Source organism: Spinacia oleracea, chromosome 1 (assembly GCF_020520425.1).
Source record: "Spinacia oleracea cultivar Varoflay chromosome 1, BTI_SOV_V1, whole genome shotgun sequence".
Taxonomy (NCBI): Eukaryota; Viridiplantae; Streptophyta; class Magnoliopsida; order Caryophyllales; family Amaranthaceae; genus Spinacia; species Spinacia oleracea.
Genome location: NC_079487.1, coordinates 133,830,555 through 133,854,533, shown reverse-complemented (window position 1 = coordinate 133,854,533; position 23,979 = coordinate 133,830,555). Strand labels below are relative to the sequence as shown.

The 23,979-nt window shown below is 37.1% G+C and overlaps 3 protein-coding genes across 3 annotated transcripts; 1 reads left to right on the top strand and 2 right to left on the bottom strand.

Moving 5' to 3' along the window:
- Positions 1-153: 153 nt before the first annotated feature.
- Positions 154-10,383, bottom strand: LOC110793416 (coilin). The gene is made up of 13 exons (XM_021998289.2): positions 10,090-10,383; positions 8,326-8,390; positions 7,926-8,189; positions 6,661-6,819; positions 5,810-5,873; positions 4,764-4,841; positions 4,530-4,677; positions 3,639-3,763; positions 2,556-2,804; positions 1,746-1,817; positions 1,477-1,644; positions 806-1,004; positions 154-685 (listed from the first exon to the last, which is right to left on the bottom strand). The coding sequence occupies exons 1-13, from the start codon at positions 10,282-10,284 to the stop codon at positions 495-497; spliced, it is 1,977 nt and encodes a 658-aa protein (XP_021853981.1). The 5' UTR covers positions 10,285-10,383; the 3' UTR covers positions 154-494.
- A 1,452-nt stretch (positions 10,384-11,835) lies between these two features.
- On the bottom strand, positions 11,836-15,000 carry LOC110793396 (uncharacterized). The gene is made up of 2 exons (XM_021998273.2): positions 14,577-15,000; positions 11,836-12,232 (listed from the first exon to the last, which is right to left on the bottom strand). Exons 1-2 carry the CDS (start codon positions 14,885-14,887, stop codon positions 12,223-12,225), a joined length of 321 nt encoding a protein of 106 aa, XP_021853965.1. The 5' UTR covers positions 14,888-15,000; the 3' UTR covers positions 11,836-12,222.
- A 1,482-nt stretch (positions 15,001-16,482) lies between these two features.
- Positions 16,483-23,419, top strand: LOC110793388 (protein PECTIC ARABINOGALACTAN SYNTHESIS-RELATED). Its single transcript, XM_021998264.2, has 11 exons — positions 16,483-16,891; positions 17,369-17,419; positions 17,544-17,634; positions 17,808-17,884; positions 18,556-18,644; positions 18,992-19,111; positions 20,862-20,978; positions 21,066-21,209; positions 21,300-21,423; positions 21,570-21,761; positions 22,612-23,419. The coding sequence occupies exons 1-11, from the start codon at positions 16,574-16,576 to the stop codon at positions 22,969-22,971; spliced, it is 1,683 nt and encodes a 560-aa protein (XP_021853956.1). The 5' UTR covers positions 16,483-16,573; the 3' UTR covers positions 22,972-23,419.
- The last annotated feature ends 560 nt before the right edge of the window (positions 23,420-23,979 follow it).

Genomic DNA, 23,979 nt, shown 5'->3' with positions numbered 1-23,979 from the left:
TTCCATATGTTTCGAAGATCAACAATAAAAAGTTCAAGGAGAAGTTCATAGAAATATACCAACTTTGGCTAAAATTTAAATTAAATTACCAATCTCTTGACAAAATAAAACTACATTGCGAAAGAATTTGGAATATTTCGACAACCCTTAAAATCGGGATTAACTCAACGTTTAGATATATTAATGATATCAAAAGGAGGATGGATTACATAATAAACTAAACAAGATAAGGCATAAATTCAAAAGTAGTGTTCTACCCAAAGTCTGTTAGCTGTACATAACATTGATGCAAGTTTGGTCGTAGATTGCACCGAGGGAAACATAACAACCTCGAAATTTAAGCATGTAACCCAAAACAGGCATAACTGACCGGTGCAAAGAGGCTATACATAACATGCCTGAAAAAAGAACGAAAATAATGTGGCATGACCAGAGGTTCAATGCTCATTGTTCGAGGCTGGGGTTTCAAAATTGATGGTGAGTATTGCATGGGTTCATGCACCATTTTGTGCTCTTAACCTTGCCATGGTAGGGCCGATTGCACTGCCTCTTAATGTTTTGTAGGACCATGACTTCTTAGCCGAAGAAGTCTCTTTCTTGTTCCAGCTATCTGTTTGAGCAAGCTGTGCTTTCTTTGCAGCAAAGGCATCACTTATCTCTTCCCACACATCTCGATTCCCGTTTTCTGTCAAAAATCACGCCATCTAATATAATCGATGTTCTATACTTAATTTTCATGACCCTAATAATCAATCAATCCACACAAAAATATAGACCAAACCATCCAAAAGTTGAACAAGCGTACCAGTAGCAGGTGTTTGTAGTTCTTGATTGCCAGTATCTGATGCACCATTCTTATTTCCGTCTTTTTGGTTGGTGTTGCTCACTTCTGAAAGGGCAGAGGTACCATTAGCTGCTGCTGCTGCAGGGACTCCAGTTGCTGCAGATCGACTCGGCTCACCAAGCTTCAGAATACGTACATCAACAAGGGAAGGGAAATCTATCTGCAAAATATAAAAAATAGTTTTAGTATTCCCCATCAGAAAGATAGCATCTTATTGCAAGATAAAGTTCCCCGAGTACACATTTACACTGAACTAACAATGGTGAATATGAGATTAAGAAGCTGATATGGTCTCAATGCCATGAATAAAAATATACGGCGATAGCAAAACATCACCCGTCATGGCAGATAAATATCCAATTATGAATTAGGAAAATAAAACAAGGTGGAAGGCGGGAAGAGTAATCAATTTCTTTCAACGCCAGTGAGTAGAATCGAGTAGAAATCAATTTTTTGATTAGGCCTGGTTATTGGGAGGGTCGGGGCGGGTCGGTGAGGGTCAATAGCGGGGCGGGTCAAATTATTGGGTTTTATCAGAAACCCTATAAAAGTCCTATGCTACTATGTTACATAAAACTCCAGCAAAATATTACTACAGAACCCTGTCATAATTTTAACCGCAAAGTTCATACCTCTAAGGATCCATCTTCATTATAGACAGAAGGCTGTGGAGGTTGTCCAGAGTCACCGTCCTCATCATCATCACCATATGCCTTCTTTTCAAGATTAAGTGGGTATTCTGGTTCTGGAACCATCTTGATTTTATTCGACTCTTGATCAAAGCATGTAACTTTCCCTACCTAAAAAATCAAATGATAGTTCAGAAATTGATTGCACTTGTCAGAAAATGACATGAATAAGTAGAAGGGAATTGCTAAAATAAAACTTGGACGACTCCTACTCGGAATGAAGTCAACTCTGGTGTCCAAGTTGATGACAGCTCCAATAAACGATACACAATGACGTCGCCTACCTGTCATGTGAAAGCAGTAAAACTCAAAAATCAGAAGGCATAACAAGTATTTGTTACTTAATCACGTATCTTGTAACAAGAGTATCAAAATCTTCAACCATTGCTCATCCTATACATCTTACGAATACTCATAGAAAAAGTTCAACACTCAACAGGTAAGTCCATAGTCCATACTCCATAGTCATGTTGAAACTTTAACTGTACACATAAATGGAAATGAGAAAGTAAACAAAAAATTAACAGGTCTACAAGCAATCATTATTATCAGCATTAGTATTTGTTTTCAGAAATGCAAAATAATGTAGTACAGTAGAATAGTAGATACCCCCTCAGTTCAAAACTTAACCTCTTCTGCAATTTCTGTAAAACTTTTGAGTTTTGACCTAACATTCTTCCCATAATATTAGTAGAGAAAAATTGAATATTAAATTAACTTAAACTTTTTAATGGGTATGACAATAAATTAATAAGGTACTACGCATTTATAATAAATAAAAGGTCATAGTTGTGGCAAGAAAGATTGTCATAAACTGGTTACTGTAGATAATTTTGGATGCAGCCCATGCAGGAGTACTTTGTTTTTACAGGAATCATAAAATGGATACTATATAGTGATATCACAAGGAACTAGATAATGCAGAAGGGTAAAAAAGAAACAAACCAGAAATCATAAAATGGATACTATATAGTGATATCACAAGGAACTAGATAATGCAGAAGGGTAAAAAAGAAACAAACCTCCGGCAAGTCAGTTAGAGGCGGAAGCTTCTCAAATACTGCAGAAGCACTTTTAGCCCGCTGTTTTCTAGAAGCCCATGTGTTATCTCTTGGTTCCTTCAAGGAGGGGTATGGATGGTTTCTGACAGCCCTTGAACTAGAAGCATTGCTGTTATAATCTCTGTTTTCCTTCCAAGAGGTTGACTGGTTTTCCTTGCCCCATTTCTGACCTTGTTTTTTGTTTGTGATTCCATTCCAGCAATACGGTTCCTGAATATGTCTCCATATTGTCAAAACAATCTTGTCGAGGAGAAAGGGGGTAACAATGTTCATTCATCACTTATAATATTAAAATTTGCACCAAACCACCAACAAAATTCATGGAAGCACAGAAACTGCAACAAGATGAAATCATATAATCATTGCAACATCTTTCAGACTGAAAGAAACTAATAGATTACTCTTATTTTGCTCATATCAGACACACATTACCTCAAATTATCATATCAATAACAAATACATATTTGGCAAAGAGATCGGTAAAATTGTATGATAAAACTGGCTGAACCGAAAGAGAAGGAACGATATCTTAAAAGTCCCTAATCCGATCGTGTGACTTGTTGTACATTAACTACTTACGTAACAGTGACGATATTGTATTGCTTCGCAAAAAAAATACCAAACAGCATCCAACAATACGACACAAAACACAGGTGGACACACTTAAAATTAACAACAAAACTACACCTTTCATCAGGACAGTATCAATAACTATGATATCCTCAAATGTACCTCTATCCTGTAGCTTACCTATAATTATAAACTGCAATCAAATAATAACACAAAGTTCCGCTGTAGCTCAATTAACAACTGTAAGTCTATCATGACATGAATCATCATAAGCTCTTGAAAATGTTCAAAAACAATCCTATTGGAATTTTCTTCTCATGCTAGCAGTAGTTAGTAGTAGTAGCAGTAGTAGTAGCAGTGGTAGTAGCGGTGGTAGTAGTAGTAAAGACCATCTAAATGATCTGAAATAAGTACCTGCAATACAAAGAGACTGAGAAGTAAAGTAAATAAGAATCAAATAATTGCACAACATACCATTGCTGCTTTATTTTTGTTAACATTGCTATCATTTTTCTGGATAGTGTCATCTTCCAACGAACTTTTTTGGGCTGACTGAACATCCCACCCACTTGCTTCTTGAACATTTTGAGCATCATTTGCTGCAACCAAATCATATTTTTGTAAGCCAGGAAAACTATAACTGTCAAGAAAATGCAGAAAAGGCAATTATTACCATGATACTAGTTTTTTACAGCTACCATCCTGCCTACAGGTGGCATAGGTCAGGGGTACCCAGAAGTCCAGAATAAACCCTATAACTGATGGATGCTATTTATAAAGAAGAGGCAAGCTCAGACAATTGATTAAACAAAGAAAGAAAAGCTCTCAAAAACAAATTGTTACATGCATTAAGGATACAGAACAAAGGAGACAGACTGCTTTTCAAAGCACTCCCTTAAATCAGATAGTTAGTACTAGTCGTCTAGTCGTACTACAATAGATTTTGGATCTCAAGTTACAGAAATTATAGTGAACCACCACTACTTCACAAATGGTCCCAGACAGTTTCAAATGGTCACTGTTTTATAGTACTTTTGTATTAGTTTTCGCAGTCACTAAAATCTAAATAGTGATACTGAACAAGCCCTAAGTGGTCATTGTTGTTTTACCCCAGCAAATACAAGGATTCCACTATTTCATAAATCTTCAACCTATGTTGCAAAGTTACATACATTTTTACACCCATCAACTCTATCCTTTCTCTTATGCATTTATTGAACCTTGGGGATCGTATTCATACCAAGGAGCTAACTATAAAAACCAGTACCTATATGTATCATAAACATTCTTGGAAATTGCTTAGATATTAAGAAATCTATTCATGATTAAAACACAATTCGAAAAAAGGCAAGACAGTAGCAGGACCTTTGCCAGAAGGAGCGAAGCGTATGTGTCCAGGCCGAATCTCTACAGGAACAAGATCCCCATCTACGTCACTATCCTCCTCAGCTAACTGTTCGATGTTAGCACCCGGGTCTTTTTTAGATCCTGAATCAGTCGGTTGCTTCTCACCCTGCAGCAACAATAGAAATTAATGGGAATTTTAAATTCGACTATGGATATATACTGTAAACCTAGTCTGATAGTTTAATTCCATACCTCATCCATGTTAATTTTGACACCTTCTACTCTTTTCCACTTCCTCTGCAACTTCTTACGGCGACTGCTTCTGCATGCCTAGAAGAGTATAGGGGGGAAAAACTAAGATAGATCCCAAGCATGCAAAATTAAATGATAAAACCCTGTTACATAACATCCATACGAAAAACTATGATAAGACAAAGACCAGAACAAAAAAGAAGACGTGACATATCACCTGAGATGCAAACCCTGCAACTGAAAAGAGACCAGTGGCAACCATGGGGCGGAAAACTTGAGGAATAGAATAGTGAAAAGCATACCATAGAGAATCACAAGCATGTTATCAAATGCCCCACGCTAAATATTCCTATCATCTGATGTACAACCATTACATACATGGAAAATCAACTTTTTTACAGAGATTCGATCACGGTGACCATAATACAGAAACAAACAAACCAAACAATGTTAAATTTACGTACATGGAATAAGTCACAATTAATTGTTAATATAAGAAGATTAAAATTCGAAGATCGTCCATCGAGGATCAGAAAGCAAGATAAGCAAACAGCACACAAGTAGGCCTACACTGAGTGAAAATTGCAACGTGAAGTCAATTCACTTCAAACAAACACATTGCACAAGCCTTGATACTTGTCCCATCAAAGAATTATCCATATGAACACATTGGATATCAAAATCCAATATTGTAAAAGAATCCTAAACAACTACTCCATTCGTCCCTTTTGTCTCCCCTGTATTCCATTTTGGGGTATCCCTTTGAGTTTGCTCAATACCTTAAATGGTAAGTTTTTCCCCTTGCAAATTAAAAAAATGAAAACTACCAGCTCATGTGCAAATGTTTGTCTAAGCCTTAATAAAGTAACTTTGGTATATGGGCAATCAAAAAGGGGCGAAGGGAGTAGACATTACTAAGAAGGAAAACTTAGGTTCCTAACGAAAATAAATAATTTTTAAGAATTAGCAGCTTTATGTGTCATTCAGTAACCGCAGCAGGATAATAGAAAAGCCTTTCGAAGCATAATCATTCTGTTATTACCTACCTTTTTAGCTTTATCAGGCACACCAGATGCATGTATAGTCTCTTCATTTTTCTCCTCAAGTTCACTGCACCAACAAAACCAAGATGTCCATTAGAAGAGAGTCACTACTCACTAGTTACATCACAACAGTAGCAAAAAAACAAGTGATCAATAGCAGGAGAAATTCCACATTTCCAATCACTGGATAAAATCTTTCTTTTTTTTTTCTTTTTTTTTTTGAAGTAACCAATGAATAGTATCTTAGTATAGGAACAGAAAGGGAAAAAGAAACTAAAAGGTAAAGCTCCTAGAACTCGCAGAATAAGAAACTTTAATATCTCGTCACTATAAGAAACCTCAAGCAACCCCTCGAAAAAAGGAAGTGGACAATGGAAGGTCTTCATATCTTAAAATGCTTATTACTCACAATAGAATTCAAACCGAAGAAACTTACCAGACTGCTTAAAGAAGAGCACTATAAGGGACAGTCAGCTTATTCACTATACAGAATACAATGATGGAAGAAGGTACTTGAAATATCGTTTTGTATCTGCTAAAACCAAAGCTTTCAAATCTATGTGGAAATTTGGTCTTCCGTATATTATTTATAGTGAGGAAACAGTTAGTCCTTACTGTTATCTACTTATTTACCTTAAGGTTAATCCCATAACTAAAGGATACAGTTTATTGAAACAGCTGATTAGCATTTTCTTGATATGTTCAGTATCAAACAACTGATGCCTTCAAGAGTCCTTAACAAGTCTAAAACTAAAACTGGCTAACCATTAAACCCTGGCGGACCTTCTATTACTTGTAACAACAATGTCTGAAAGAAACTAACTGAAATAGACGCAAGAAGATCCAAAACATACTTAGACTTAGATGCTGGCTCTGAATTTTTTGTGCAGTCAACAGTCCCATCATGCTTACGACCAACGGCAAGTTTTCTTTTCTTCTTTGGTGTTTTGATAGCCTGATCAACATCTTTCTTCTGGACACTCTCAGGTGTTACCTGGAGCCGTCTTTTTTTCCTGTAATGCAACAGCGGAAAAGTAGTCCATGAATGATGGTGAATCCATTTAAACTAGTATATTAGGGATTTAAACGAAAACTTAAAAGAGGGGAAGACGGTGCATCAAAACTGGGAATAAAACAAGATACATCGTACATAACTAGAACTGGAACAAATATAAGCAGTGTGTATTCTAAAACTGGGTAAGAAACAGTGTCATGTAGAGAAGCACAACAATACTAGTTCATATCTGCGCACAATGGTATGGGAACACAGAAAGTGGCAGTCTTTATTACACATGCAACTTTAATAATATTGTGTTGCGTATAGCACGCCATTTTATTATGGTCAGAAACATATTTTCTTCAAAGTAAAACCAGTTTCCACTTTCCAATCCTTTTACAGGGAAACTATCATTTCACAAGATTGGCTGAAGGAAGTGAACAACTACTTCGGCCAAGCTTTCAGAGATCCCAACTTCCCAAGCATTCTCCCATTGCTGAAACAGGTCTCTGAATGATACGCCTGGCTAGAATATATTGACAAAGGAGGTCTACCTTGTATCTAGCTAATCAATGAACCAATATAGCACAACAACAATATCCAGTGAACTAAACGGCATACATTGATACACGGTCATAAATAAGGGTTTATAAAGGTGATAATGAAGTTCCTAAATGCATTTCTGACTTTCTGTTTCACAAGCTGAGACCAAATTGTGATTGTGGAAGTTCTGTCTTAGTACCATTTTCAGACAGATCATTGCCGTAGAAATGGATATTTTATGAACAAGTAGTTTAAGAAAGCCCTTCTAAGTATAAATTTGTTTCTTGGGACCAAGGCAACTTTTCATCAACCACTTGTTAATCCTTATCAAGATCCCTTGTGCACATCAGATGAAAAGATGCCCATCCTCAAACAAAAGTTCAATTGACAAATATGCAAAACGACAACCAACAGATCAGGAAATCAAATGACAGTATCCACTTCAGGAAGGAGAATAAAACCTTTAACAGTACTGAATCCTGAGTAGTCCCAACAGAATAATGGTTCATAAAAGAGAGGAATAGAAGGATGATATGATAGAAGGATGATATGAATAACAAAAGAGTTACAAGGAAATACTTTGAGCTCTCAATATGGCCAGATGCTTTTCTCTTCTTGGAAGCTACATCTCTACCTTGAACGATTCGCACCGGCTCCTCTGCCTCTTCATCCTTGTTAATGTCGCTTTGGTAGCCTCCAGTCTCTTTGTCAAATTCTTCATTTGCCAAAAGCCTAACACCAGAAGGTAATGGTCGCTTCTCTACAATTTCATCTTCAATGAAATGCCTTGCCCCTTCAATTGACTTCGTTGCATCACACATGCCTGTTCCTTTCCTTTTCACACTGATACAGGAACGAGCATTTACATGAAATTAGAAGCAATGAATACATCAAGAAGGGGGACAAGGGGTGCCCTCAATATTCATCCCCATGCCAAGGTCCAAAGATGACAAGGTAACAGAAGCATTATGAAACTGACCTTATTACATCTTTATCCTTCAAAATGGCAGTTGACTCGAATGGTGGAAGAGCAAAGCCGTCCATCTACAAAAATTAAGATAATCTCAGTGCAATATCCAAGGTACCACATAACAGACACGCGCACATTGACACTCGTGCAGTAAAAACAGAGCCATAGTCCAATACAGGGTATAAATTTTACCAATTAACATAATTGGAAGTTCGTCACATGTAATGGCAGGGACGTACAACATTTAATATTATTCAACTTAGAAGAAATTTTTTGGGTTCTTATTATTTTTAATATTTTTCTTTTTATGCAGTTGATTTATACATAATCAGGAGTGTGTAAGGCTTGTAAGATGAAATTTTTTAGAAAAAGACAATTACTTTCAGGAAGGCTTTTAGAGAGGAAGGGACAAAAACATTCAAAAGGGAAATTTGAAAAGATAAGACAGGAATGACACGAAAAATGTAGGTTGGAAAGGAAAGAAGAATAATGAAATTTCACAACAAAAGGCACGGAATGTAAGTATCAAATATTCATCTTACTTAAAATAATGACATATGTCATCATTGCTAGAGAATCTAATCCTTCAGACCATTTATTTTCTCAAATTTTACTTGTTACTGATGTTTATAGTTATACTATCTTTCCACAATCAGAGAGGACAAGTAACTGTTACTAGTTTACTACTAGCTACTTACTGCTTATTAAGACTAGTAAAATAGCACAAAAAATAGCCAAAGGGGGAAATACTTGAGAATGGCAGTCGAACAACATGTCTCTAGTACCTTCTCCCTTCCTTACCCACTAAACTGACAAGTATTCATTTCAAATCATAAGAAAAACAACCACTCAACAAGAAATACAGACAGTGATATGACAGTGGTATAAGTATCATATGGTAAATATCAGTGACATAACTCCTACACAACTCCATAGCTTCAAGAAGAAACATCATATCACATCTAATCTTCAATTTCTTGTTTAATGGAAGATTGATTAGTTAGTGTAACCCCAGTCTCATACCCGAGTCTTGTAATGTTAGCATGGTACTCATTTTCATATAATTATTGGCTTAGTACCCATGTTATAATCTCATACAGTCATCAGAAATTAAGCTCAAGTTTGAAGAATCACCTAAACCCGCCTCCCCTCCCCTCAACTTTCTCCGTTCCAACTCATGTATCATCATTGGTACTATATTTCCACTTCTGCTTCAACATATTAAGCAACAATTGGTTTTTTGTCTAATTCTAACCGCTCCATCAATTGCTCGGGGAAAACAATTTCCATTATACATCCGAATGTACCATGCAACCAAGGCTTTTTCTTTTTTGGCTCATTTGGGGTAGCTCCAAATGCAAAAATGATGAAATGAACAACAAATGCGTATGGACGACAATATGTACCATATTCGGGTGTATAATGTGGACATCCTAACCGGGGATCGGCATAGGATTAATTCAGTATAAAAGAATGTATACTTGCATTTTAATTAAATGGACAAATGGTACATAAAATTGTGAATAGTGGTTTAATTCTTTCCTGAGCTAATATGTGCAAGAACAAGCAATCAGCAACAAGGTAAACAGACGAAAACTCGAGCCACATTGACAAAATTATACAGAAAAGCAACAAAAGTCCTGAACTTTGAGACATTAAATCAAATACCCAACTAAAAATTAGCATAAAAAATAGAATCAACCCCACAAAACATCAAAATAAGCTAAGAAAAAAGAGGAAATTGAAACATGCAAGAGGAGAGAGAGAATATACAGAGAGTATGATGCCATTAGGGCAGGAATCGAAGAGGTCAAAGGAGTGAAGAAGATATGAAACGACGTCAGAGATGGTCTGAAATTGGGGTTTGAGAAGAACCCATGAATGTTTGAGCCCATTCTTTTTCTGGGTTTTGCTTAAAATCAGACGATCCTGGAAGTTAATTCGCAGTCTTCGCTGCGTCGCCTCCATCACTCTTGGCCAGGAGAGAGAAAGTAAGAGAAGTAGAAAAGACTGTGTTTGGGATGTTTTTGGGGTGGTTTTGCCAGAAAGTGAGAGTGAGCGGAGTTGGGAGTTTCACAAGGTTCTTAAACCCTCTTGATTCTCGAGGATGTAAACACTAAACCCGTTCTAGTCGCCTTATTTTCACTTGCCATAATCAAAGTAAAATACAATTTGTAAAAGAATCTTTAATACGAAGTACTTTATACGGAATATGTCTTATTGTTAATTTTGCGTATTTTAAACTTAGAGTATTCATAACTAATTTTAAATTTAAACAAAAAAAATTTATTCAAGGTGATGAAGTGTGCAGAAAATTATGTGTGATTTCGGCTTTAAAAAAGTTGTAAGGTATAAATTTTACAGGGGAAGAATTCACAATGTTGCTTGCGGTTATTACTTTATCATGATAAAATTCTAGGAGCACAAATGTATAAGTTAAATATAACGTCAATAAGTTTAAGATAAGGTGAGTTGATTAAGTAAGCTTTATGCAATGAAAGATTTTTTTTTGTTTGGTTTTTTCTTTCTCTTACGAGAACAAAGCACTTTCACGGTTGTTAGTTGAAAGCTTGGTCTTTCTTTCCTAAATCCATCAACCCCCGATCTGCTCTTGCTTGCTGCTACTAACGGGGTGAATTTTGAGGAGCTATAAAAACCCATAGGAAGAACCCCAACCCCAATATTTTATTGACCTAGAAGTTGTGGAGGGTGGAATCTGAACCAACCATCGTCATAAGAGAGGGCTTTGATCTCTTTCCGTAGATCACCTATGATTAACCTATAAACATTTCCAATTGAAAACATCAGTTGGATCAGCTTAAGCTATTGGAAGAGTTAAATCTCCCACATCCATAGCTCAACCCGATGATCCACACTTTAAGGTCGAACCCACAAAGATGTCACTTTCGAGAAGCAAGTCGGGCCCCTGAAAGATTTTAGATTTCGAAGCTTAAAGACTACTTGCAAAGTCACTATGAGTACCATCAATAATGCTAGCTAGTAGCTAGTATGTTTTACAACCTATTAGCAAGGCTCAATTCTTCCATAACATAAGGGGGCAAGGTTGCGCACGAGCCAAATGACGTGAATTTAGTGAGCAACGCCAACTTTTTATGGATTGCTTTTTTTCGCAACTTAGATTCCTGCAACGTTTGCATATATCCCCTATTCGGCCCGGGAGAACTTCTACTTCTTACTCCGTAATTCATAATCGAGCCATTAGCCAGGTCCGAAAGGATTCAGTGCCCAACTACCGACTCTAGTTCATGAACAATATCGTTACCGATGTCCAATTCACAACAAGAACCAAAAAGTTCGAGTAAGGCAAGTTTTAGTTTATAAGAGGATTTTAGATGAGGAAACGCGCTTTAAATTGAAGATGACCGATAAAAATGACTAGTAATGTTGTCATAGACACCGAGAAGTTGGGCGTGTTATGAGTTGAGCGGCTTGAGCCCGTGGTCGTGAGGCTTATGGACTGCAAGCAACAACTCACAGGCCTCAACTAAGAGAGAAATATATTCAACAAAATTTTGATCTTCATTCACTTGAAGTACAAGTTCATCACACTCGTGCTCCAGTAAGCCATAGACACCGAGAAGTGAGAAACTTATTACCTCCAACTTTTATTTGTTACATAATACATGAGAGCATTTGAATAATCGTATGATCAACAACGACGAAAAGATTTGTAAAAGAAAAGAAATATGAGCAAATGAACTATGAAAGTCTATTAAAAATAATTGGTGATCTACAAGGACTGCAATTAGTTTGACAACTTGCAAGAACCTGCAACATTCATATAACTCGTTTGGTGATCGAAGAAATTCAATTACACGAGGTTGAAACCCAACAGCAACGTACAAAACCTGAGTGTAGTTGCCAGTATCTCCCTCCAGAACACCCTCATAGACCCCTGCAAAAGATTCCAGCAAAAAACTATTAATAAACAATTTTTATTTATCTATCACTGTTAAATCAAGCAGGAAAAGTTATCTTGTTCATATTCATGATACGCACGGATACACCTTGTACACTTTGAAAACACTTCTAAGTTCAAAATCACCCCAGCCCTAAAGCTAGATCTTAATGTATGTATGGTTGATTGTGATCAAGATCCCTTGACATCTAGAGCTTACAATGCCCTACTGTACTCACCAGTTCACATAAAATTTCAACAAATGATAACAGCTTCACTAATCTCTAGCCATTACACAGATTTAAGTATAACCCCACCTCAGCAAGATTAATTGTGACTAGTGTAAGGCGTAAGCCACATTTTGCTTCCATATATCAACCGGTCAAGCCCTACATTCAGAAAATCTGATGCTAAAGAACACTCAACACTTCAACAGAGCACAATGACGCTTCACTAAAAACAATATCGAGCTATTTCACACCTCATGATGCAAGTTAATCTAACATGGAATTTTCAGAAACGATTCCTGGCGAAGCTGATTACTAGCTTTCGGAGAGAAATCAGTATTGATTTGTCATTAGGTAGCAACAGCATTTCCCAGAAAACACTGTACCATACAGAGCTTGCACTGTTGCAAATAATGTCGAGAACTGTAGAGAAAACTAGCATTCCTCTAAATGTGACTATAAGCTTATACCAGCAGCACTTCTTAGAGGAGGAGGGGGATAAAATAGCTATATATACAATTTTGAATTAGTAATTACCAACACTACAAATATGCTATCAGCTAAATAAGAAAAAGGAGTGACTTATGAGATCAGAAACTGCTTTTTAGACTGCAACTATATTCTATATTGCTTCATCATGGGAATAAATGTCGGGTGCGGGTACGTATCCATGTATGTGACACGTTAAGGCTGAAAATTTCAGAAACGGGGACACTCCTAAAGTTGGACATGGGTGCAGGGACACAGCACAAACGGAACACATTTCTGTTTATAGAAGACTCTTTGCATGAGCTCTAAGCCTCTAACATACAAATGCATATACACACGTTTTAGGCTAATTTGATTGCCAATTCCTGTTAAAGTACTTATCTTGTTATCTAAAGCCCATTTGTGAACACATATCATACATATTCGTCTTCTTATTCCTTCTATTTTCCCATTTTCTTCTACAGTGGTAATTGAAGTTTTTGAGTGAGCATGGAAGTGTAGGATAAGAAATCCATACCCTTATCGGAGTGTCAAATCTCTGACACGGGTATAGAACACAAAATGAAGAGTGAAGTAAAGTAATATAGGATATATTCTTTTCTTCTCACACTAATAGCCTTGACAACAACCCATATATCTAGAAATGGGTCCTCAATTGTTTACTTAACAGTTAATCTTCAAACAGGCTTTCAAGCACGCGTACGATAATGCCATAACAACAAGAGGTAGAATAACCACAACAAGTTCCCCAATTCCAAATCCTTGAGTGAGAATGCCAACATATCTTCCACCGAAGATAGATAGAAAGAGGCAGAGTATGCTGATACATAAACAAGCAAATCGACACACTTATTGACACTTGATAATCCTATTGTAGGCCATTGGATATTAAATAGATAACAAATACGAAGTACTAGAATGCTCATCAAGGACCTCCTTCGACAACAACAAACAAAATGATACAATACCCTTGCACGAGTTGCACCACTTTGATCTGAATTCTTATCAAACATACCCCTCAATGATTTCCTCCCTTGCCCAAGAAGAAAATCAGACCACCAATTCGCTCGAGTTCTCTAACCTTACAACATATACTTCAAGCACAAATCTACTTATCCAATCAACTATAAAAATCAGACCATCAATTCGCTCGAGTTCTCTAACCTTACAACATATAATTCAAGCACAAATACATTTATCAATCAACTATACAATTCCCTATTAACAAGATATCTCTAACAACCTAGAAGCATAAACTTTGCTAGCAATTAGTCCTGCCATTCTCCCAGATAGCACAATTCCTTTCAAAAAGCATAAACTTTGCTAGCAATTAGCCCTGCCATTCTCCCAAATAGCACAATTCCTTTAAAAAACAAATGCATCAACTTCCTAAACAATCACAGATAACTCAAACTGAAATTTTAAAACTCGCCCAAAATCATACAGTGACAAACTAAAACTCAACCTACAACATCTCCCCACAACATTTTTGAGACCGGGGATCGAATTCCGTCTACACCAATTTGCTTTTGCGGCTCTTTAGCCACCAAAAAAACAACATTCCAACAACACAATCACATTAATTCAACAAATGAATCACAAAAACTACAAAAAAAAATACGGACCTGACTTTCTTGATGAGGATGGATTTGAGCTTGCGACCAAGGTCCTGGGACTGGAGGCGACGGTGGAGAGCTTTGCGTGCTAATACGCGCTTCTCGGAATTCTTGATGTGATGAGTTTCTTCTCTTTTTATCATCCGTTCGATCCCACTTGACGTCATCTTTCTCTGCATGAATGACAGCGCTTGCTCCAGGTTCCCGTTCTTTACCCTAACTCTGATCCCCCGCCACTGTTGGAGAGATGAGCTCACTGAGTTCAAGGTTGAACTCGGACGCTTCAGCAGACTCGCTAGGTGACTCGCCGCTGAGTTCATTTTCTGGGGTTGCGGGGGGGTTTTGCTTTGGGGTTTTCGACTATTCGTCGCCGGTGACGGTGATGTGAAAGAGTGGCGTTAAAAACATAAATGGGTTGAGCGACGGGAAATGGCTAAATGGGTAAAATCCAAATCGGGCCCAAACCCATTAGCCTAATTATACGTGGGAAACGTACTTGTCAAAACTGACTCGACTTATGAGATTTAACTCGGTCCACACTTGTATCGAAAATGAATGATCTGAAACTGACTCAAGCTAAATCTAAATTAAACATAGCCGAAATTTACACGACCGACTCGACCTAACGGAAGTCAAATATAGGTGAAAGTGTTTTGTATCCTACTATAACCTAAATTTTATATTCGACTATACCACATCTCAAAATCCCCTCACGCGAATGTGACTCTTTACTGGTACCCAACGATTTTCATTCGTCCATACAATCCGAAGTCTCATCGCTTGAATACGAACCGACCCGAATGACTCATTTGCCACCTGTATATAAATTGTTTAACGAATGAAGTATATAAAGTTGTACTTGTGTTAATTAAAACAAGTTTAATAGTAGATAGTTTTTTTTTGCTTGATGAACACTTGAGAGGAGCTAATTATTAATCATGTAATGTAAATCCCTTTTTAAAAATGACCAGGATGACATTTGGACCTCCATTAATGAGCAATCCAAATATGTGTACCAATATTTGAACGGGTAGAAGTTGCAATTGATTATTAACCCAAGCGCTATATCAACTTCACATTTAAACACACAAAATTACTGCTTTATATAGGAGTGTCCATATCGCCCCCCTGCAAACATGTTGAGAAAAAAAGAACACGTCAAAACAACTAACATTAACTAGAGATTTTTTTTAAAAAGAACCCTATCTTAAAAGCTCATCACATTGCCAATTGATTTTGGGATGAAACCTCCTCTTATACTCAAGGTGGGTGATTCTTCTTCCTGTTGTGTACGACCCAAGCAAGGGCTCATGCCTAACACATGACAAAAGTTATCACTACCTTTTACCACTCTACTAAAACCTTGCATCAATCTTGATTTTTACGGAGTACTCCGTAACAAACTTGATGGTGGACGACTCTATATTTGAGCATGATTTTTTTCAAAACTTATTCGTTACTCCTTGTGTTATGGCAAGCTTTAAAGTACTATTTCAACAACCATTATTTTTCCAACTATGTTGTCTATATCTATTTCGTTGTACCTACAGAACATCATATGTATTATGAACATATAATAACATCTAGATCAGAATGCCAATACACAATATATTATCTCAAAACATTTAACGTTCACATACGCTTTTAGCACATTGCTCTAGACATATTGGTAATCCCCTACTTCTTTCAACGCCATCACAAAAAATGTGTATCTTGCAATGACATAGATGTCTTCATCTTTTATACAACCCTATACAAAAAACGCCAAACAAAATCTTTGAGGAACATTTCAAAATTTATTATTCCGCGTACAAACTCGTCAGAACTTAAATAACTCTTTGAATTTTCTTTAACCTTAATTTTTGAAGATCAAAGGACCAAAACACCCTTATTTGAAGTCCTAATTTCTCAACTACACCCTCTCTCTCTTTTTCTTGCCTTGATGTAAGAGAGCATTTGACGGTTGCCTTACACTGTAGTGACAGTGAGAACGCAGAGTGAGAGCCATGTCCGCCGAGCTAAGAGAGCTCCGCCATTCCAGCTCCCTCGGAAACAGAGCCTCTTCTTCCCCTCGTAAAAACCCTCAACAACAACAACAGCGCGACGACGACAATTCCCCTCTTCTCTCCGATTCCGACGATGTCGCCGACGGTAGTGGTCACGCGCGTAGCTCACGTGACCACCGGCCACCCTTCTTCTTATGGTCTTACTTATTCCCAGAAGATTCCAGGGGTTCTTCTTCTCCTTCAAAGCTCTCCCTTTTCTTGATCATCTTTCTTGTTGTTGCTGGATTTGTCTCCGTTTCTTCCCTCATTCGTCGTTTGGTATGTTACATTTTGATTAATTTCTCAGATTTACTGTCATTTTTCTCGATTTTTGTTGTCTTGGTTGTTGGAATTTTCTGCTTTTACTTTAATTCTCTCCCAATTTGGTAATGTTGTTTTGTCTCACTTCAAATTTGATGGGGGGTTTCAGATTTGGATTTGATTTTTCTGGGTTTTATGAGATTTATGATTGTAATTAGTTTTCCCCCATTTTTACCAATTGGGGTAAATTAGAAATCTTGATAATCGCAGTCACAAGATTTACAACATTATTGATGTGATAGCTTGATTTGGGTTCTTGGGTTGGTTAATTTTACGAACATTTGATTTTGGTGTATGGGGGAAGTGGGTCCATTTAATTATCAATTTGGAGATTTTTATTTCGAATTTGATTAATTGGGATTCTTGGAATGGTGGGTGTTGATGACATTTTCATTTGAAAGATTGATAATTTTATGCTTCAATGTCTAATTTCAGAATGCACCATATCTGTGCCAGAAGGATGGCCTTACTCTTCAGTGTCCTCGGGTAAGCTTTGTTTGCGTAGGATCTCGATATGACGTAGCTTCCTTCTCTTTGCTCACTTTGTCGTTTTGGTATTACGTGTTTAAGTATGTCTGATTGTTAGATGATATTTATGTTCGAGATACAGGTAAAAGAGGCGCCTTCACTATGGGAGAATCCATTTTCCGCCACGACATCTTGGAAGCCTTGTGCAGAGCGCCGTAGTAATGGCATATCAGGTCATTCACTGGAAAATATATGCAGAGCTTGTTGAGCCTGTAATTTCTGATTGATTTTGTAACTATAATGTCCTTTCACATTGGTGAATTTGTCAGCATTTGCTTCAAAAGTTAAACTGGATTGTTCAAGTTCATTTCATTTCCAATCTAATATCACCAATTGGTGCTTGCAGATCCTCCTGCAGAGAACGCAACAAATGGATATATATTTATACACGCGGAAGGTGGTCTGAATCAGCAAAGGATTGCCGTATGGTCCTTGTTCTTCTCTCTTATTTTTTATTTAAAGACTTCCTTTTCAGTGATAATTTTTTTGTTCGTTCAGTGCCAGCTGGCATCTTTTAGAATTATGTCTTCGAGTTATTCAATGAAAGAATGAATCATGCAACAGGAGATAGGGTTAGCTAGGATATACTCGTTTCCTATGCTGGTTTCAGATCTTGAATTTCTAATTCCTTGTGTTAATTCTGCAATGTCCATTTCCGATGGAGCTAAAGATTCATTTGTTCTTTTGGTTGTGGGATGTAATGGACTAAATCAAAATGGCTCTTAAAACCTTTTCGCTCCTTTCCATGAAATAGAAGATGGTTTTCCCGTTGTCGTCCCGTTATCGCTTTTGGGTCAATTGGAAATAACCTCTCTGCAATTGCAGGGTAAGGTTGCGTACACCTGACTCCCCCTTACCCCGCTTCTTGCGGGAGCCTCTTTGAGGCAATGGGGTAATGGTAATGATAATGATGACTGTGTTAATTCTGCAGTTGCATTGCTTCTAATTAAATTAGCTCTTTTTATTCTGCCATCTACTTCCGTTAATTTGTTGTCTACTATTATGTTATGTAACTTATATTTCTCAACATTTCTGAACTTTTTTAGCCACTTGACAAATAGAAATTTACGTGAGGTGTATTGGTTACTGTGTAGATATGCAATGCAGTGGGCGTGGCCAAAATATTGAACGCTACACTTATTTTGCCAGTGTTGAAGCAAGACCAGATATGGAAGGACCAAACGTGAGCCACCTTATTCATATAATTACTTTTCAAGGCCGAATTTGTCATTTTATGCTGGCTGTTTCCCCTTTCCGCTGTTTAAAAACCTTCGTCGTTTAGTAATTTCTCCAAAGTGGTGTCAATTTGAAATACTGGTAGGCTTAGTAAGTGATGGGGAAGTGCTCCCCTGTCTATTTGCAGCCTTTGTTTGGGTGCCTAATCACCCTATTATGTTAGCTTGTTCTGTGCGTGTTCCATATGTTTTTAGAGTGTTGCTTTATGCTATCCTTTTAGATTTTTATTACAGATTAGTTATATTGCTTTCACAAGGAAAAATCCTGTATAAATATCCGTTTTGTATTCTGCAGGAAATTTGAAGATATATTTGATGTTGATCATTTCATTGACTATTTAAAGGATGATGTGCCAATTATCCGTGATATTCCAGAGTGGTTTACGGACAAAACGGAGTTATTCACAAGCATAAGGTTTGTTTGTCTTTGAAATTTATCTTTAGTTAAGTTGATTCCCTTCTCCCTGTACAAAAAATGGGCCATTATTTCAGCAAGTTATCAATGAAGTAAGACTGTGCAGCCTGTTTTCATGTAGTGTAGGGTTCAGTTCATCAATATTGAATACATAGGCCTAATTAGTAAGCACAAAGTATTTGTTGGTGAGACAAAGTTTCTCTTATTTCCTGGGAAGGATAGCTCCCCTATTATATGCCACACTGACTTGTTTCAGCCTTTAGATTTTTGGTCATATGACAATAAACTACAACATGACTGCCTTGGCTCTGATTTTGGTTTGCAAAACCTTGGAGTTCAGCAAATTTAACACTGGAGTGGAGATCACAGAATTAAGCCGCAGCTAGACTAACATTTGCTATGTTTCCTGTTACCTGTTTGTTACTAGAAAACCAAGGATGAGGCATTTTCTTAGACTCATAATTTGGAAAACTTTCCGTGCTTTGATATCTGGCAAAATCTGTGATAAGAAATCTATGATTTTATTTAGTTGTGGGGTTGTGTTGTTCTTATGAAATTTCAGTTTTGTCCCTCCCTGCTTGGTAAAGACCAATGTAATCAAGAGGGAATTTAGTCTGATACATCTTCTTAAGTTTGTGGCGAGTTCATAAAATCTATACAACTAGCTCTAGAAGGGTTTTACTGGGGTTCCCTATGAAATTTAGAAAATCTGACACTATTATGGAATTAATATATTGTACAAAACCCCTCCGTATATCAAATTATCAATAAGTTAGTTTTTTTTTTAAAAAATCTCCTGATTCCGTATTATTGAAGCGAAAATGTATGTAAGAGCAAGCCTCAAAAGGATAATCAATAACAGTCTGTTAGGATATCAGAGTGTTTTTGATACTATTCTGTTGTTTTCCCGTCTGCCATGAGAGTGTTGGAAAAGACTACTATGACGGCATAGTATTGAAGTAGGCTACTATATATCTTTTATAAGTTTTTGATACATGTATTATTCTAGCAGCTTCTAGATATTTGCAAGGAATTCTTGGGTGTAGTTGTATAATCTATAAAACAGCGATAATAACCCATCCCCATTTAGATGGGGATCTAGTGATGGCAAGTTGTACACAGCCTTACACCTGATGAGCAGAGCAGCTGTTAGGAAGCGTGGAACACGTTGAATGTTTAGATTGTTCCCATACGCCGTATTTTTGTGTCATGTTGTTCCTTGCCATGTAATTATAGAGACACTGAATTGATACAGCCATACAAGTTTACTGTAATCTCCATTCCAAAATAGTACTACATATCTTGTAAGGTTATGCTCACACATTAAGAGAGTTTAGTTATCTCATAGGCATTCAAAATTAATGAGTAGCTTTGAAATTTTAAATTGACAAGTAATAGTGCATTTTATATCTAAGCGGCATATAATATGGACCAAGAGAATTCAGTGAAGTCATAAATAGACCCTAATCATAGAGGGGAGGGAGTAGAATAGATTTGAACTGACAATTGGTGTACATGCCAAACATGCTTGGGAGCTGTATTTCGACACCATGAATTTTAAGGACCTTAATGTAGGATCATAATATTTTCCTTGTTTTTACAAGGAGTTTTCTCTTTTAACAGAAATATTTTGATTATTTTCTTTTCTATTCCCCCCCCCCCCCCCCCCCCCCTTTTTGAGTACTTTTATTAGTTTTATACAGTTAAAAAATAATTGTTTCTGCTTCTGTGGGTTTTAAATGTATGATAGGCGCACGGTAAAGAACATCCCAAAGTATGCTTCAGCTCAGTTTTATATTGACAACGTTCTGCCTCGAATCAAGGAAAAGAAGATAATGGCCCTAAAACCTTTTGTTGATAGACTCGGGTAAGTTGTTGTTTATGGTGATCTGTATCTCCTTTACAAATGCAGTCTTCATTCCTTATATTGAAGTTTTGACCCGCTCTTTTTCAGGTACGATAATGTTCCCCAAGAAATCAACAGGTTGAGGTGTAGGGTGAACTATCACGCTCTGAAATTTCTTCCTGAGATTGAGCAGATGGCTGAGTCACTGGCATCAAGAATGAGAAACCGCACAGCAAATTCAAACCCATACATGTATGTATCTTAATTTCTTAACTCGGTGGAGTATGAGACATTTAGTTTCACTATTTTCTCAAATATAAAATCGGGGTTTCTTTTGTACAGGGCTCTTCATCTTAGATTTGAGAAAGGGATGGTGGGTCTATCTTTCTGTGATTTTGTTGGGACCAGAGAGGAGAAAGCCCAAATGGCAGTTTACAGGAAGAAGGAATGGCCTAGACGCTTTAAGGTGCTTTCAAACAAAACTAACTTATCCTTTCAATTGACAATTTGTTACATCACCAGATTTTATAGCTGTGTAAATGTTGATAGTATAAACAAACATATGCTTCGTGTAGTCATCTTATTTTTCTGATGAGAGAGTTTTTGTTGCAGAATGGTTCCCATTTATGGCAATTATCTCTGCAGAAACGAAAAGAAGGTCGATGTCCACTTGAACCCGGGGAAGTAGCTGTTATTCTACGTGCTATGGGATATCCAAAAGAGACACAAATATATGTTGCGTCTGGGCAAGTTTATGGGGGGCAGAATCGGATGGCACCACTCAGGAACATGTTCCCGAATCTGGTGAGTTTTCTTGTCTCTTTTGCACACCCTCGGCTCGAGAAGGTTAACATGTTTGTGCATCAATAATTCGCAACGACAAAAATGTAGCAGATCAAATAAGTAGTTAAAATTACAAGTGTGTTTAAATAATTAAAATAGACTGCTCTTCCCAAAAGTTATTTGTTCACCTATGTTATTTCAACTCTTCATTTCATAATATGTGCCTGTGTCAGAAATTAACACTCCTTCAAAAGTCAACCTCAGAGCTGTGTCATTGAACTCTTCTTTTCAGCATATGAGAGGAACTTTAACAAAAACACTCGGTACACGGCCACACTGCACTCGACACTTGTACTCCCTCCGTATTTTCTTAGGAGCCACACTGCACTCGACACTTGTACTCCCTCCGTATTTTCTTAGGAGCCACATATACTACATACTACTTCCGGCCGTCTTTTTTTAGGGGTCACATTTTCGTTTTTAATATATCTAATTGTCTCTAGGGACCACCACTACAATAAACTCCTCTCTACTTTGATTAAAATACATTTCCCATCCTTTTTTCTATTTGTTTATTACACGCTCCCCCACTTGCTTTATTATTTTTATTAGATTTAACTTTCCTTCCTTAATACGCGTGTCGGTCTAACATGTGACTCCTAATAAAATATGGAGAGTAACAAAGTTATTCCCTAGAAGTCATATGGCCTCTACCTTGGTTATAATTCCTGAAACAAATTTGATCCAAACTATTATGGAGTAATTGTAAAACATGCTTTTGCATTCTGAATTGTCTATAAAAGGTTATTGTCTCCGTGACTGTAGTTTGACTTAATCAAGGAGTTGAACTTGTTTTAAATTTATTTTACAGGTAACAAAGGAGGAATTAACAAGCAAGGAAGAGTTGGATGGCTTCAGAAAGCATGTTACGAGCCTGGCAGCGCTCGACTTCTTGGTTTGCTTGAAGTCTGATGTGTTTGTGATGACCCATGGAGGTAACTTCGCTAAGCTCATCATTGGCTACAGGCGATACATGGGCCATAAGTTAAAGTCAATTAAACCAGATAAAGGTCTTATGTCCAAGTCTTTCGGGGACCCTTACATGGGCTGGGCCACCTTTGTTGAGGATGTTGTAGTGACCCACCAAACAAGGACGGGTTTGCCAGAGGAAACCTTCCCTAATTATGATCTATGGGAAAACCCTTTGACCCCTTGTATGTGTAGGGCATGAAGAGTGTGACATATATAGAGTTTGGAATCAGGTTTCTTAGGAAGAAAATTTGAAGCAGCCATTGTCCAAAGCAGATGTTTCCTTTCTTAAGATGGGTTTTCAGTGAGGATCAGGTGGAAAATTACTTTATCGACACTCTTTACTCAGATTATTCCGGTTATGATTCTAATGTTCGTACAGAAGTTTGAAACTGACGTAAAACTGGAGGTTGATAAGCAGTTTTTGGAGGGAGACTGGTTTCCATCATCAACAATTCATGAAGTTCTTGTTAGGGGGGGTTGTCATATGAATGTTCTTGTACTAATTAACTGTTGGGCTGACTATAACCTGTAAATTAAGTTAAATAGAAAACTGTGATGCCCAACTGCTACTATCATTATTTTTTGACAGTATGTATTTTCACTTCCTACATGTGGATTATATAAGCTGTCTGTTCTGTTTGTGACAACCTAAAACCAACTTATTCATGCACAGGTTATAGCTTGGTTGCTACTACTACTTCCGTCTCAAAACGAACTGTAAACTTGCTTTATCATGGCTGAAAGTAAAAATTAATGGAGTACCTCCGTGGGCTCCGTCCCTCCTTGGCTTTTTTACTTGCCCCTTGTCGGCGTTTCCACTAAAAAAAATCTCTTGGAAAGGGACGGAGGGAGTATACTATTATTGAGCATAGCACGAATGTAGTCTTACGGATTACTTGCATGTTACATGGGATTTTGTTAGGTTTTTTTTAGAGAAATTATGCAAATTCAGTGATTGCTCCCGTTGAAAAAGAACAGACATAACAAAAACTGGTAATAAGCCTAAGTTTGAACCAATTTACTCAAATATTTACAAATCAATGTAGCCACTAATCTCAGAAATCCTTTATACATCATCATTATCCAGCAACTATAGCTTTTACCCATAATCTTTTCCCTAAGCAAACGTGTAATGAGCCAAATTTACAGCAAAATTTCATTTTCTATAATTGATTATCAAAGAAAATGATCAGTTGATAATTGCTAA